The 13,937-nt window shown below is 43.8% G+C and overlaps 1 protein-coding gene across 1 annotated transcript in view; it reads right to left on the minus strand.

The window, feature by feature from the left end:
• Positions 1 to 13,937, minus strand: part of LOC149997773 (NACHT, LRR and PYD domains-containing protein 1-like) — a 40,331-nt gene that overhangs the window by 12,457 nt on the left and 13,937 nt on the right. Inside the window, exons 7-9 of the mRNA XM_090257500.1 lie at positions 11,562 to 11,635; positions 10,795 to 10,954; positions 8,696 to 8,919 (exon numbers count right to left, since the gene is read on the minus strand). Coding sequence (XP_090113626.1) covers positions 8,696 to 8,919; positions 10,795 to 10,954; positions 11,562 to 11,635 — 458 coding nt within the window. The remainder of the gene's footprint in view (positions 1 to 8,695; positions 8,920 to 10,794; positions 10,955 to 11,561; positions 11,636 to 13,937) is intronic.

Consider the following 13,937-nt stretch of genomic DNA (forward strand, 5'->3'; position numbering starts at 1 on the left):
TATAGCAGGGAGGTCAGTGGGGAGGGGGAAGGGGAGAAAGGGAGGGAGATGGTACAGAAATTAAGAAGCATAGTAGGAGGGAGTGGAGTAGACAGGAAGATGTTGACAAAAACTATATGCACATCCAATGGGCAGGGACTAAGTGGGGGGACCACAGGAGGGGGGTCACTTGGTGGAGGGGAACAAAGGGAAAAGAAATTGGAACAACTGTAATAGCATGAACAATAAAGCATATAAAAATGATATGAATATATATGGACCGCCCTTGCATGATATCAGACACAGAATGCTCAGTAACTGTCCACAGTCATTAAGTTTATTTCCAGGTATTTTATTCTTTTGGTTGAAATTGCAAAAGGAATTGTTCTTTTTTTTCATTTTTTCCCTGAAGTTTCCTTGTTAGTATAAAGAAAAACAGTGGATTTTTGTGCATTGATTGGGTATCCTGCAACTTTACTGTAGTTGTTTACTTCTTCTACTAGTGTTTGGTGGAGTTTTTAGGGTTTTCTATGTGCAGAATCATGTCATCTGCAAAAAGTGACACTTTTTCTTCTTCCTTCCTACTCTGGATGCGTTTCATTTTCTTCTCTTGCTTTATTGATCTGGCTAAGACTTCCAGAACTATGTTGAATAAGAGTGGTCAGAGTGGACATTCTTGTCTTGTTCCTGATTTTGGAGGAAAAGCTTTCAGTTTTTTGCCATTGAGTATCATTGGCTGAGGATCTGTCATATATGGCCTTAATCATGTTAAGGTCCTTTCCTTCTGTTCCTATTTCATTGTGTGTTTTAATCGTAACTGGATGTTGTATCTTATCAAATGCTATTTCTGCATCTATTGATAAGATCATATGACTTTTATGCTTTCCTTTTTTTTAATGTGGTGTATCACATTGATTAATTTGCCTATGTTGAACTATTCTTGTGCCCCTGGAATAAACCCCACTTGATCATGATATATTATTTTAAAATTTATTGTTGTATTTGATTTGCTAGTGTTTTGTCTAGAATCTTTGCATCTGTATTCACCAGAGATATTGGTCTGTAGTGGTTTTGTGTGTGTGTGTGTGTGTGTGTGTGATCCTTGCCAGGTTTTGGTATGCTGGCCTCATAAAATGTGTTAGGAAGTGTGCCTCTTCAGTTTTTTGGAAAAGTTTGAGGGGATAGGTTTTAAGTCTTCTTTGAATGTTTAGTGCATCTGTTGGGTTCAGAACTTTTATTTTTTTGGGGGTGTTTGATGATTGTTTTAATTTCCTCACTGCTTATCAGTCTACTTAGATTTTCCAGTTTTTCATGACTTAATCTAGGAAGGTTATATATTTTTAGGAACTTATCCATTTGTTCTAGGTTATTGAATTTGGTGGCATATAGTTTTTCATATATTCTTGTATGATCCTTTGTATCTTGGTGATGTCTGTGGAAAGTCCTCTTTCATTTCTGATTTTTCCCCCCTTATGCCTTAGTGAGTCTAGCCAGGGGTTTATTAATTTTATTAATCTTTTCAAAACAACATCTTTGTTTCAGTAATTTTTGTACTCTTTTTTGTTTTCTATTTAATTCATTCTTATCTAATTTTTATTATTTCCTTTTTTTTCTCCTGACTTTGGGTGTCTTTTATTCTTCTTTTTCTAGATCTTTAAGATGTAATATTAAGTTGTTTCCTTGGAATGTCTGTTGTTTCTTGAGATAGGTCTGTAATAATATAAACATCCCTCTTATCACTGTTTTCACTGCATCCCAGAGGTTTGATATGTCGTATCATCATTCTCATTTATCTCTGTATATTTGATCTCATTTTTTATTTCTTCTCTGACCCCATCATTTTTTAGTATGTTGTTTAAATTCCACATATTTGTGGGTTTCTTTACTTTCTTTTTGCAGTTGATCTCTAATTTCAAGCATTGTGGTCAGTAAATATGGTTGGTGTAATTTCATTCTTCTTGAATTTGTTGAGGCTAAATTTGTGACCCAACATATGGTCTATCCTTGTGAATGTTCCATGTGCACTGGAGATGAACGTGCAATCTGACGTTCTGGAATGAAAGACTCTATATGTCAATTATGTCCATTTGATCTAATGTATGATTTAGGGCTGATAATATTTTTAAAGTGTATTTTATTGATTATGCTGTCACAGTTGTCCCAATTTTGTTTGCCTTTGCTCCCCTCCACTCAGTACCCCCCTTACCTCCAGCAATCCCATTTCCCACTTAGTTCATGTCCATGGGTTGTGCATATAAGTTCTTTGACTTCACCCTTTCCTATATTATTCTTTCCCCCTGTCTATTCTGCACCTACCAGTTATGCTTCTGAATCCCTGCAGCATTTCCTCATTTTCCCCCCTTCCTCCTCCCAGCTGATAACCTTCAAATGATCCCCATATCTATAATTCTGTTCCTGTTCTGGTTGTTTGCTTAGTTTGTTTTTGTTTTATTTTATTTATTTTTTTAGGTTCTCTTGTTAATAGTTGTGAGTTTGTTGTCATTTTAGTGTTAATAGCTTTGATCTTTTTCTTAAATAAGTCCCTTTAACATTTCATATAATAAGGGTTTGGTGATGATGAATTTCTTTAGCTTTACCTTGTCTGGGAAGCACTTTTATCTGCCCTTCCATCCAAAATGATAGCTTTGATGAATACAGTAATCTTGGTTTTAGGTCCTTCTTTTTCATCTTTTTGAATACTTTTTGTCATTCCCCTCTTAAATGAAAAGTTTCTTCTGAGAAATCAGCTAACAGTCTTATAGGAACCTCTTTGTGGGTAATCTTTTCTTTTCTCTTGCTGCTTGAAAGATTCTCTCTTTTTCCTGAACCTTTGTTATTTTAATTATGATGTGTCTTGGTGTGGTCCTCTTTGGGTCTAGCTTGTTTGGGACTCTCTATGCTTTCTGGATTTGTATGTCTATTTTCTTCGCCAAATTAGGGACATTTTCTTTCGTTATTTTTTTTTACATAAGTTGTCACTTTCTTGCTCTTCCTTTTCTTCTTCAGGCACCCCTATGATTCAGATGTTGGCACATTTAAAATTGTCCCAGAGGTTCCTAAGCCTCTCATTTTTTAAAATTCTTGTTTCTTCATTCTGTACTGGTTGACTGTTTATTTCTTCCTTATGTTCCAAGTCATTGATTTGAACCCTGGTTTCCCTCCTATCTCCACTGGTTTTGTGTGGATTTTCCTTCTTTTCACTTAGCTTAGCCTTCACTTCTTCCCTTCTGCATTTGCCATACTCAAGCATATCTGTCAAGTCTATGAGAATCTTTATCACCAGTGTTTTGAACTCTGCATGTGTTAGCTTGGCTCCCTCCTCATCTGTTCAGTTGGCTATCTCCTCATTGCCTAGTTCTCCCACTGGAACCTTGATCTGTTCCCTCTTTTGGACCATACTTGTTTGTGTCCTCAACTTGACAGGCTCCTGTATTTGTCTGTGTGTCTCAGGTAAAGCTGTTGCACCTGTTAGGTTGTAGGGTATGGAGCCTTGGGATTTCATCAGTACAGGATATCTGGTTCACCACATTGTGGAGCTGTATGTGGGAGAGGGGTCTGAGTGGGAACAATGCTGCTTGTTCAGCACTTGCCCTTTTCCAGGCACTTCTCCCACTTCCTGTATGGATTGGCACCCCTCTAGTTGTTGCCCTGGTTGTGGTTCCCAAAGTGGGTGGGTCTGCGGACGCTCTTGAACTGGGGGGGCCTTTAAACAAATGGACTCTGCTGAGAGACCAGCAGTTTCTTCTGCTGCTCCAACTCCCACTCACTTTCACAGTCAGAAGCAATGAGGCTTTATTTTCCCCAGCACTGCAACTGTGAGCTGTGTGGTCTGGTCTGGGGCTGGGACCCCTACCCAGGTGTCCCTCACAACTTTTATAATGTGCCACTGTGATTTCTGCTGGCCAGCCACATCTACTGTCACTGGCGCAGCCGCCGCCTCTACACCATGTCCTGTCCACCCCAACTCTGCCCCTCCTACCTGTCTGGATGAATATTTCTTCCTTATATCTTTGTTTGTTGGACTTCCATGCAGCTCGATTTTCTGGAACTTCTGGTTGTCTTCAGTTTTGAGGTAGTTGTAGTCCTTCTTAGTTGAGGAGGGAGATGCAATGTGTCTACCTATGCCTCCACCTTGGTCAGTAAGGCTGATAATTCTTTATTGATTTTCTGTTTGGATGATCTATCTGGAGCTGTCAATGGAGTATTAAGGTCTCCAACAATGATGGTGTTTTGGTCTGTTTCTCCCTTTAGTTCTGTGAGTAATTGCTTTATACATTTTGGTGCTCCCTGATTGGGTACATATATATTAAGAAGTGTTATGTCTTCTTGATGTAGTGTTTCCTTTACCATTATGAAATGTCCATCTTTGTCTCTTGTTACCTTTGTTATCTCAAAATCTGTTTTTTCAGACATAGTATGGATACAGCTGCTTTTCTGTGGATGTTTTTTGCTTGGAGAATAATTTTCCATCCTTTCACTTTCAATCTACCTTTGTCTTTGCAGCTTAGATGTGTCTTTGAAGGTGGCATAGAGTTGGGTTTTGTTTTTTGATCCAGTCTTCTAGTCTGTGCCTCTTCACTGATGAATTCAGTTTATTTACATTTGTGGTAATAATTGGTTATGAGGATTTCCTATAGCCATTTTATCGTTTGTTTTCTGGTAGCTCTTTGCTTCCATAGCTTCTTTTCCATTGTGTTTCTGTCAATTTTGTTTGGTGGTATTCCATGTTCCTTTCCTCTGTTTCCTCTTTTTTAAAGGTATGTTTCTCATTTTGGGTTTTTTTTTTTTGTCTGTGTGTTTTACCATTGGGATTAAAAAAAACCCTTGCATATGTACAGTAGTTTTTTTGTTATTTTGAGTGCATCTGACCTTCATCCTTCTTTCCCAGTTCAAACCTTTGTGCCCTCCCCTTTTATGTTTTTGTTGTGACAAATTATTCATGTTTATGTTGTAAGTTTTTTTGGTAATCCTACTCATGGTGTTGTGATCTTTTACTCTTTGTTTCAGGTAGAATAACCCCTTTGAGTATTTCCTGCAGTGGAGGTTTTCTGCTGATAAATTTCCTCAGCTACTGTATGTCTGAAAAGGTCTTTCTTTCTCCTTCATATTGAAAGGATAACTTTGCTGGATATATTATTCTTGGCTGGTAATTTCTCTCTTTTAGTGTTTTGAATATTTGGTTCCACTCTTTTCTGGCTTGTAGAGTTTCTGTTGAGATGTCTGATGATAACATGTGGGCTTTCCTTTGTAGGTCGCTTTCATATTTTCCTGGCTTTTGGAGAATGTTTTCTTTTTCATTAATTTCTGACAGTTTTAACACAATGTGCTATAGAGAGGGCCTCTTTGGATTAAGGTAACTAGGTACTCTGTTTGCTTCTTGGATTCGAGGATCTAGTTATTTTCATAGGTTTGGAAAGTTCTCATCCATTATTTGTTTGAATAACCTCTCTGTTCCCTTCTCCCCCTTTTCTCCTTTTGGTATACCTATAATTATTTTTTAAAAAGATTTTATTTATTTATTTATTTTAGAGAGAGGGGAAGGGAGGGAGAAAGAGAGGGAGAGAAACATTAATGTGTGGCTGTCCCTTCCATACCCCCAACTGGGGACCTGGTCCACAATCCAGACATAAATCCTGACTGGGATTCAAACCAGTTACCCTTTGGTTTGTAGGCCAGAATTCAATCCACTGAGCCACACCAACCAGGGCTGGTATACCTATAATTCTTATATTTCTTTGTCTGATTGAGTCAGACAGTTCTCATAGAACTCTTTCATTTTTCTATGTTCAGGTCTCTCTCTTCTTTTCTCTACATCATTTATAGATTCTTATCTTCAAATCACCAATTCTTTCCTCCATCTGATTGGCTCTCTTTCATATGCTCAGTATTTCATTCCTTTTCTCTTTTACTGAATGCTTCATCTCCAGAAATTCTGTTCTGGTTCTTTCATAAATTTCCAATCTCTTTGGTAAAGTACTCATTTTGTTCAACACTTTTTTTTCCTGAGTGCATTGAATTGCCTGTTGTATTTTCTCGCATCTTGTCAAGTAGTTTCAGAACTGCAATCTTGAATTCTCTGTCATTTATATCACATATATCCATGTGTTCCAGTTTGCTTTCTGGAGATTTTTCATTTCTTTCTGAGATGACTTTCTCCTTTGGTTATTCATGGTATTTGCTGGGCTCCTTCTAAGTCTAGGCATCCATGTATTGACAATTCACTAGATTTCTATGAAGAGGTCTTTCTACTATTTTCCAGTGGGTGGTGGTGAATCACAGACTTTTTTTGGCTCTGTGAAATCCTAAATCTGACCTCTGTGTGTGCTGTTAGCATGGGCATGTATAACCATGATATTTGGGAGCAGGATTTGTTTTGCCCACTTGATAATGCGACCTCTGACCTCTGCTGGGTGCCCCACCACCACTGCGCCCCAACTGGGGATCAGTCACAGAGGGAAATAAGGATTTTGACGTAATAGTCTTTGGGTCTACAGAGAGCGTGCTCCGAAACCTGACACTAAGGGCATTTGGAGGCGAAATCTGTGTAAGAGGTGTCCGGGCTCTGTGGCTCCGTTTCTTTGTTTGAAACAGTGAGTCTGGGACAGCTGAAAGGTGCAGCAGAATCACTGCGTCACATTCTTGTCCAGGATTCTTGGCTGCTTCAGCTGGCTCAGCTGCAGTTTGCATTGCTCACTCCTGCCGGAGGGCCCACCAAGGCCCTGCTCCTCCCAGATGAAGGAAGCACCGGCTGCAGCCATCTTCCTCCCCTCTCAGAGCCAAGCCCACTGCAAGCTTTGGGCTGCAGGGCTGCGTCTGTGGCCATCTCAGCTCTCCTCCTTCTTGCCTCCCCTGCTGGTTCCCGTTTGTCCACCTGTAGGTACTTCAGTGCAAGACTCCCTCAGGTGTGCTTGTACGCTGAGCAGGAAACCTTTGTTGAGTTATAGCTGATCAAGTTGTTGGAATTTCAGGAGGAGAGAACAGGGAGGTCTCTCATGCCATCATTCCTCTGATGTCAATTCCCTTCTTCTTAAAAAATAATTTTTCTGTGGTTGTAATTCTTAATTGACAGTTATTTTCATTCATGTCTTCTGCTTTTCATTGTTTCTGTTGAAAAATCAGGTGACATCCTAATTGTAATACCTTGCTCAATAATCTTTCTGGCTGCCATTAAAACCCGCCCTTTGACTTCTGTATTTTGTAGATTCACTATAATTGATTTAGTGCTGATTTCTTTCTTTCCCTCCTTCTTAGAATTGAAGGGCAGATAAAGAGCTTCCCAGACAAGAAAAAACTAAGAAAGTTCATCATCACCAAACCATTATTATATGAAATATTAAAAGGACTTATTTAAGATAAAGAAGATCAAAACTATGAACACTAAACTGGCAATAAATACAGACCTATCAACAACTGAATCTCAAAAACAAACTAAGGAAACAAGAAGAACAGAGACAGAACCCTGGACAGAGAGGGTATTTTGATGGTTGCCAAATGGGATGCAGGTGAGGGAATGGTTGAAGAGGTGAGAGGATTAAGAAGTGCAAATAGGTAGTTTACAGAACAGCCATGGGGATGTAAAGTACAGACTATGAAAAGGAATAGCCAAAGAACTAATACACATGACCCACGGACATGAACAATGGGGCGGGGATGGCCTGAGGGAGTGGGGTGTGCTGGATGGAGGGTGGCAAAGGGGGAAAAATTGGGACAGCTGTAGTAGCATAATCAATAAAATATAATTAAAAGAAAAAAGTAATAACATAATTCAGTAATTCTAGTAATTTATTGACAATCCTCTCTTTGAATATTACCCTTCTCCATTTTCTCTATAATATCCTCTGGAACTCTGATTAAAAGTATGTTAGGTCTTCTCATAGTAACTTCTATGTCAGTTTATTTTTTATTATTTATGCTTTATTATATTTGATCCCCTTTTAGCTTGTTTTCAACTTGATTCGTTATTTTTCACGGTTTATTATTTCTTGTTCATACTTGAAAGACTATTTCTAAGGTATTTAAGGGACTGATATCTCGTACCTGAGATTTCTGTTGGTTTTCACTTATGATGCCTTGTTAATGGTTTCTGAGGTTGTGACTGAGAGCTTATATGTTTTGTACCTTCATCTGTGAAGAGTTCTTGGAGGTGGGAGAGGCTGGGACAACCATGTAACCATTTATGACTACGTCTCCTACTGGGATGCCCCTCTTTTCTGGTTGAGCTCTCCCGTGGAGTCTGGTGACACTGTTTCTCATCCCTGACTGGGGCAGTACCAATGGTTTCCCACTTGTTGTTAGCCTCCAGGTACCCCAACCTTCCTCATTTGTTCATTTAGTCTTACTTTGCAAATAGTCTTGGATTTGAAAAGCCTCATCAAAAATCTCAACTGAGTATATCCTCCCGATGCCCTGAGTGATACAATCTATTTGAAGAGAAGTTAATAAATGCTAGTTATTATTGTTATTGAGGAGACTACTTTTGATTGGGGGAACCTTTCAAATAATTCAGGCAAAAATAATTATGATGCTTGGGAACAAAAACGTTTCAAAAGGGATACGCCCAGAGCACTGTGGAATAAGAGAGAAAGCTGTCTCTACTTCTGTACCCGCTTTCAGTCTAAGGAAGCCACAGCTCCTCCCTCAGGACACTGCCAACTGAAGCCACTTGGGGCCCATTTTTGCCACCATCACCTTCCCTCCACACCTCCCACCTGCTCACCTTGGAGGTCTACAAAGTGAGGGAGGCACACAGCTGCCACGGCTCCTGGTTTGGCCTTGATATCAAACAGAGGCCCTGCAACCATCCAGCTGTGCTGTGGGACGATCTGGTTCAGGAACTCTTTCCAGGCACAGAATTCAATCTCAATGGTCACTGGCCTTCTCACCACAAATTGGAGACCCGTGTTGGGCCACTGGTAGTAGCCAGCCATGGGGAAGTGAACTCTGGGGACAACAGGGAGAAGTAGGCACTGATTTAATCTCTGCACAAACTGACTGAATGCCTGCTCAATGCCTGGCCCCGTGCAGGGCGTTGTGTGCATAGCAGAGTGGCTGGAAGCACAGCTATCACAGTCAGGAAACTGGGTTTGAGTCCTGGCCCCTCTGCTGTCTACTGTGGATCCATGAGCAAGTCATTGAACCTCCGTAATCTGTTTTCTTATTTGTATGTATAAGTAATAACAGCACCATCTCATAGAGTTGTGAGTAGTAAGGACCTAATGTATGCTGATAGATAATACGTGCCTGGGTGTAGTTAGCTGTTTCTATAATGATAATAAAATAGGAAAGTGTTATCAGTTTTAAAGGGCCCACATTTCAATACTTAAAGCAATTTATATGGTAATATTAATGATAACTGTCCCTGGCTGGTTTGGCTCAGTGGATTGAGCGTCGGCCTGCGAGCTAAGTGTCGCTGGTTCGATCTTCCAGTCAGGGCACATCAGAGAAGGAAAACTCTGACTCCAAAAAACCTCCGCTGCCTTGTGGCATACCTCTTCAGGGGAAAGGCTAAGGGAGTAAACCCCGACAGAAAATCCGGAGCCGGAGTCCCTAAGGCGGTTTGACGTTGTAGTCAACACCGGCAACTCCTGCGGCGCACCTGAAGCCAAGCTGTATTGACTCCGTCTTTCCCTTGGACCCTTCAGCTGTGAAGAGAGGGGGGGTCTGCTGCATGGGCAACAGCAGACCCTCCATATCACCCTGCCCAGGCTCTGTAGCTTCAGCTTCACTGGAGAGGACACTCCAGCGTCATCGCAAGATGTCGATTCAACACGGGAGGAGACAGATACCGTGTCACTCCCGAGTCGGACTGCACAACCATTCTCGGCGGTGCAGATAGACTCTTAAGAAGCTACACCATCATCTCTCGAGACGGACGGCTGCCGATATATTAATGATAACTACTTGGGCTTAAATAAACACTATACAGAGTTCTCACGAACACTTTTCCTGGGTCCCCCGTTGGTAAAGAGTGGGTTCCTGGGACATCAGCCTCTATCTGTGTATGTGTGAGTTGGGAGCAATATTATCTCCCAATTGAGATCATGTCTGTGACAGTGATGGGCACTGTGTCATGTTAGAGATGGGGACTAAGATTACAGACATTTATTACTTATGACTGGGAGCCCTTGGAAGTCGGGGCCGTCGTATTCACCTCATGGCTCCTTATTGCTGGTATGTGATTTGCACAGAGTGGATATTTATAAAACAGGAACATATGGATGCAATGAGATTTAAATGAGATTTGTCAGACATAATGAACCGAATACAGCGAGTGGACTTTGTTTGGATCCTGATTAGCACAAACCACCGGCAAGGACACATTTTAGACAATGGGGTATATTTCAGTACAGACTGGGTATCAGGTGATAGGAAAATAACTTGTAAATGTTGTTTGATGTGATATGGCATCATGGTTATGGAAGAAAAGGCCTTTATTTGTATTTTTCCAAGTGCATCACAAAATATTTAAGATTAAATCACCTGATATCTTAGATTTAAAATACTATAGCAACAAAAGAGAGTGAAAGTGAATTGTTGAAACAAATTTGGTGAAACAATTGTTTGAGCTAAGTAATTGGTAAATGTAAATTCTTTGAAATCTATTTTTGTGTTTCTTTGTAACTTTTTATAATAAAACCTCTTTTTCCATAATAAAAGCTCCAAGCCAGTATCTCAGCACTGTCTCTGCCTAGAGACTTGGCAATGGGATGGGACCCAATGGGCCGGGGGTGGGCTGCTGAGTGTCTATTGGGATCCAGCGTGGGGAAGGCAGGGACTGAGGCTGACTTTCCTGGTACAGCAAGTCCCCTCACTCACCGGTACAGACTCTTGTCTTTGTCAACCAGTTCTGTAGCCACATGCCCTGTGGGGCCCCAGAAGTCAGCTTTAGCCCCTGCAGGCTTCACTGGTAGGTCACACAGAGGTTCAGAAGGCAGATAGAAGGTTACCATCTCTTCTCCATCAGAGGAGCTCTCCTCTAGAACAGCAGAGCAGCGGTCAGTCTTACGTTCTCCTGTCTGGTCCCCAGACCCCTTAGGCTTGACCATGGAGGGCGCTTCCCAAGGTGGCTGTCCCTGCACTTGGCAGCGAGTGTGTCTGGAGCCTCTGTCCCTGCTCCTGGGGCTGCCTGCGTGCTGTCTGAGGGGGCCCAACGCAGCTGCTCGTGACCACGCCCCCGCCACCTCCCCTTCCCACTGGTCCAGAGGCACTGCTCTTCCCAGCCTCCACCAGGAAGGTCACTTATGAGAGAAACATGGCTCAAAAAATGGATGGGTAGGAATGGAAGGGTCTCCCAGGCCTCAGATGCCCACCGTGGGCCTCGGGAGACAGGGCCCTGGGTCAGAGTCTGAGACGTGCCACCAATGTGCTGGGGAGGAGGGGCCTCAGCCCTGAGGCCCTGGTGGAGGAAAGCAGAGATCCTGCAAGGTTCCAGGTGCGGGAGATCTCGCATGGGGCCGGGCTCTCTGGGGTGGGCGTTTGGCCGTGTTCCACACCAGAGGCCGGGGGATGGAGGAGATGACGTTCCCCATCCCCCCACCCCTGTCCCAATTGATGATGCTCCCAGCCCGACCCCTTCAAAGTACCTGATTCTGGTTCCTGCCATTTGAGTGGCGACGTGTCATCAACCATCTGTCCTCCACCGGGGGGACTCGTCTTCCTAGACACAGAGTGGTTTATTGTCCCTGAGGTGCTGGAGGAAGCTGGTTTTGTCTACACGAGAACTCCACTTAAATTCAACTCGTCTGAATGTCAGCTCATGGTCTTCATCTGAGACTCTCCCGTAGACCCTGTCTCCGTGAATGGCCCGTCAACGCAGGCATCTGTGCCGAACTCGCGTGTGGTTCTGACTCCTCGCTCCCTGAGAGCTGACTGGTCGTCTCCACACTGTCTCTGGAATAGTCCCCCTCCTAGTCCTTCCTCTCTTCCTCCATACCCTCCATCCCAGGCCCGGGCGTTGGCATCTCTGGCTTGAACCACTTCATCTTCTCGCTAATGGCCCCCTGCTTCTTCTCTTGTCCATCTCTGGCCGGTTTCTACAGGGCAGCTGAGCTTCAGTGTGAACCCAGCTCAGCACTTCGGTGCTGGAGCCCTGAAATCTCTTACTTTTTGGGGTAGAATCAGAAGTTGTTAACATGGTTAACATGGTCCAAAGGCCTACATGCACCCCTGTTCCCACCATCCCAACCCTGGGCCATCCCCCGTGTGCCACTCTGCCTGCTCACTCACGTCTGGTACTGTGCCTCTCAAAGGCACATGCCTGGAGGGTTTTTTGTTTTTTGTTTTCAATATTTTACTTATTTACTTTCAGAGAGAGGGAAAGGGAGGGAGAAACAGGGAGAGAAACATCACTGAGGTAGCAATACATTGATCGGTTGCCTCTCACATGCCTCCAGCTGGGGACCTGGCCAGCAACCCTGGCATATGCCCTGATGGGTAATCCAACTATCAACCTTTAGGTTTGCAGGCTGGCATTCAATGCACTGAGCCACACCAGCCAGGACTGGAGGTCTTTTTAAAACACAGATCCTGGGCTCACCCCAGAGATTCTGATTCATTAGGTCTGAATGGGGCCTGAGATTTGTTATTTTATTTTATTTTTTACTTTGAAAGTATGTTCATTAAAGCTGGGGAAAGTAAAACAAGGAAGGGCTTAGCATAGAAGAAGGAACAGGAGAGAGCAGAGGCCAGGCTGCTTGGTCCACTGGAAAGTCAGAGAAGCGGTGACCTTGGAGACAAGCTTAAGGGGTTAACGGTGGATGATCTGCTGCTGCCCATTACTCCCCAGTGACAAGACTCCTGGGGTCCTTTAGAGTTTGAGACATGGATGTGAGAGAGCAAAGAAAGGCGTGGGTGTGATCTTCGGAGAGAGGGAACACGGAGATTTTAGCGAGCCCTCAGGTGTTGCTGATGCTCACTCTGCAGGACCACTTTGAGTGGCACTGCTCCTGGTCCCTGGCCTCCTTCTATTCCTCTAAGGAGCTGAGGCCAGAGCCTCTGCCTCGGCCTGGACTCCACTCCTTCTCGGCGCAGCTAAGCCCTCCCATGTTTCAGAACTCAGCTTAGGTCCTTAGACAGAGTCCAATAGGCCCATCAGTACCTCCACCCTGACCCCAGGCACAGTGATTCCAGCGGGGGGTAGCCTGGGCCCGGGTCCCTGCTGAGTGAAGCCTGGGAGCTGGGCCCTTGTTCCTGGCCCCGCGTTTAACACTGCGGGGCTGAGGGGAGTGCTGGTTGCCCGATGAACGGCTCCTCCCCCCGAGCCTAGGAGCCCCTGCCCTCCGTGCCAGGTGAGGCGGAGCCCTGGGCACAAGGGGACAGGTGCACTTTGCAGTCCCAGGCCGATGTGCACCCAAATGCAAGGACATGGCGGCTGCAGCAGATTCCCAGGGGGACGACGGACTCTCCTGTTCCCGCGGCCTGTCCCTCCTGCGGGGCTGTGTGCGTGTGGTGAGCATACGAATGACAAAGGGCAGGGCGGTCTTTTCCCCAAAGCTCTCCTCGCTGGCCTTTGTCTGCCCCTCGTGGTCATTGCTTTTCATGTTCTAAACCTCACCTGCTCACTTGTTCACTGTTTTCATTTGTTCATCTCCTTACTCATCTAATGAAGGGTTTAAGCAGAGGAGGGACGTGGTTTTGTTTGCACTAAAAATCCAAAGAACTTTCAGCTTTTGGCTTGGAGGAGGCAAAGGTCCAAATTTCTTTGGTCAGCCTGAATCCAGGGTCATCCGACACCAGCAGCCACCATGCTGCTGAAGTTTGACTCCAGTGAAGATTAAAGTCGTACACTTGAGGTGCCCTAGTGGGGAAGTCAGCACCCCATCCGCCCTGGCCCCCAAGATCGGCCCCTGGACCTGTCTCCAAAAAAGGTTGGTGATGACATCACCCATGGAACCGGTGATTGGGTGGGTCTGAGGATTGCTGTTAAACTGACGATTTAGGACAGACAGATAGACTGAGGT

This window comes from Furipterus horrens, unplaced genomic scaffold (assembly GCF_987537825.1).
Source record: "Furipterus horrens unplaced genomic scaffold, mFurHor1.1.pri manual_scaffold_11, whole genome shotgun sequence".
In the NCBI taxonomy this organism is placed as follows: Eukaryota; Metazoa; Chordata; class Mammalia; order Chiroptera; family Furipteridae; genus Furipterus; species Furipterus horrens.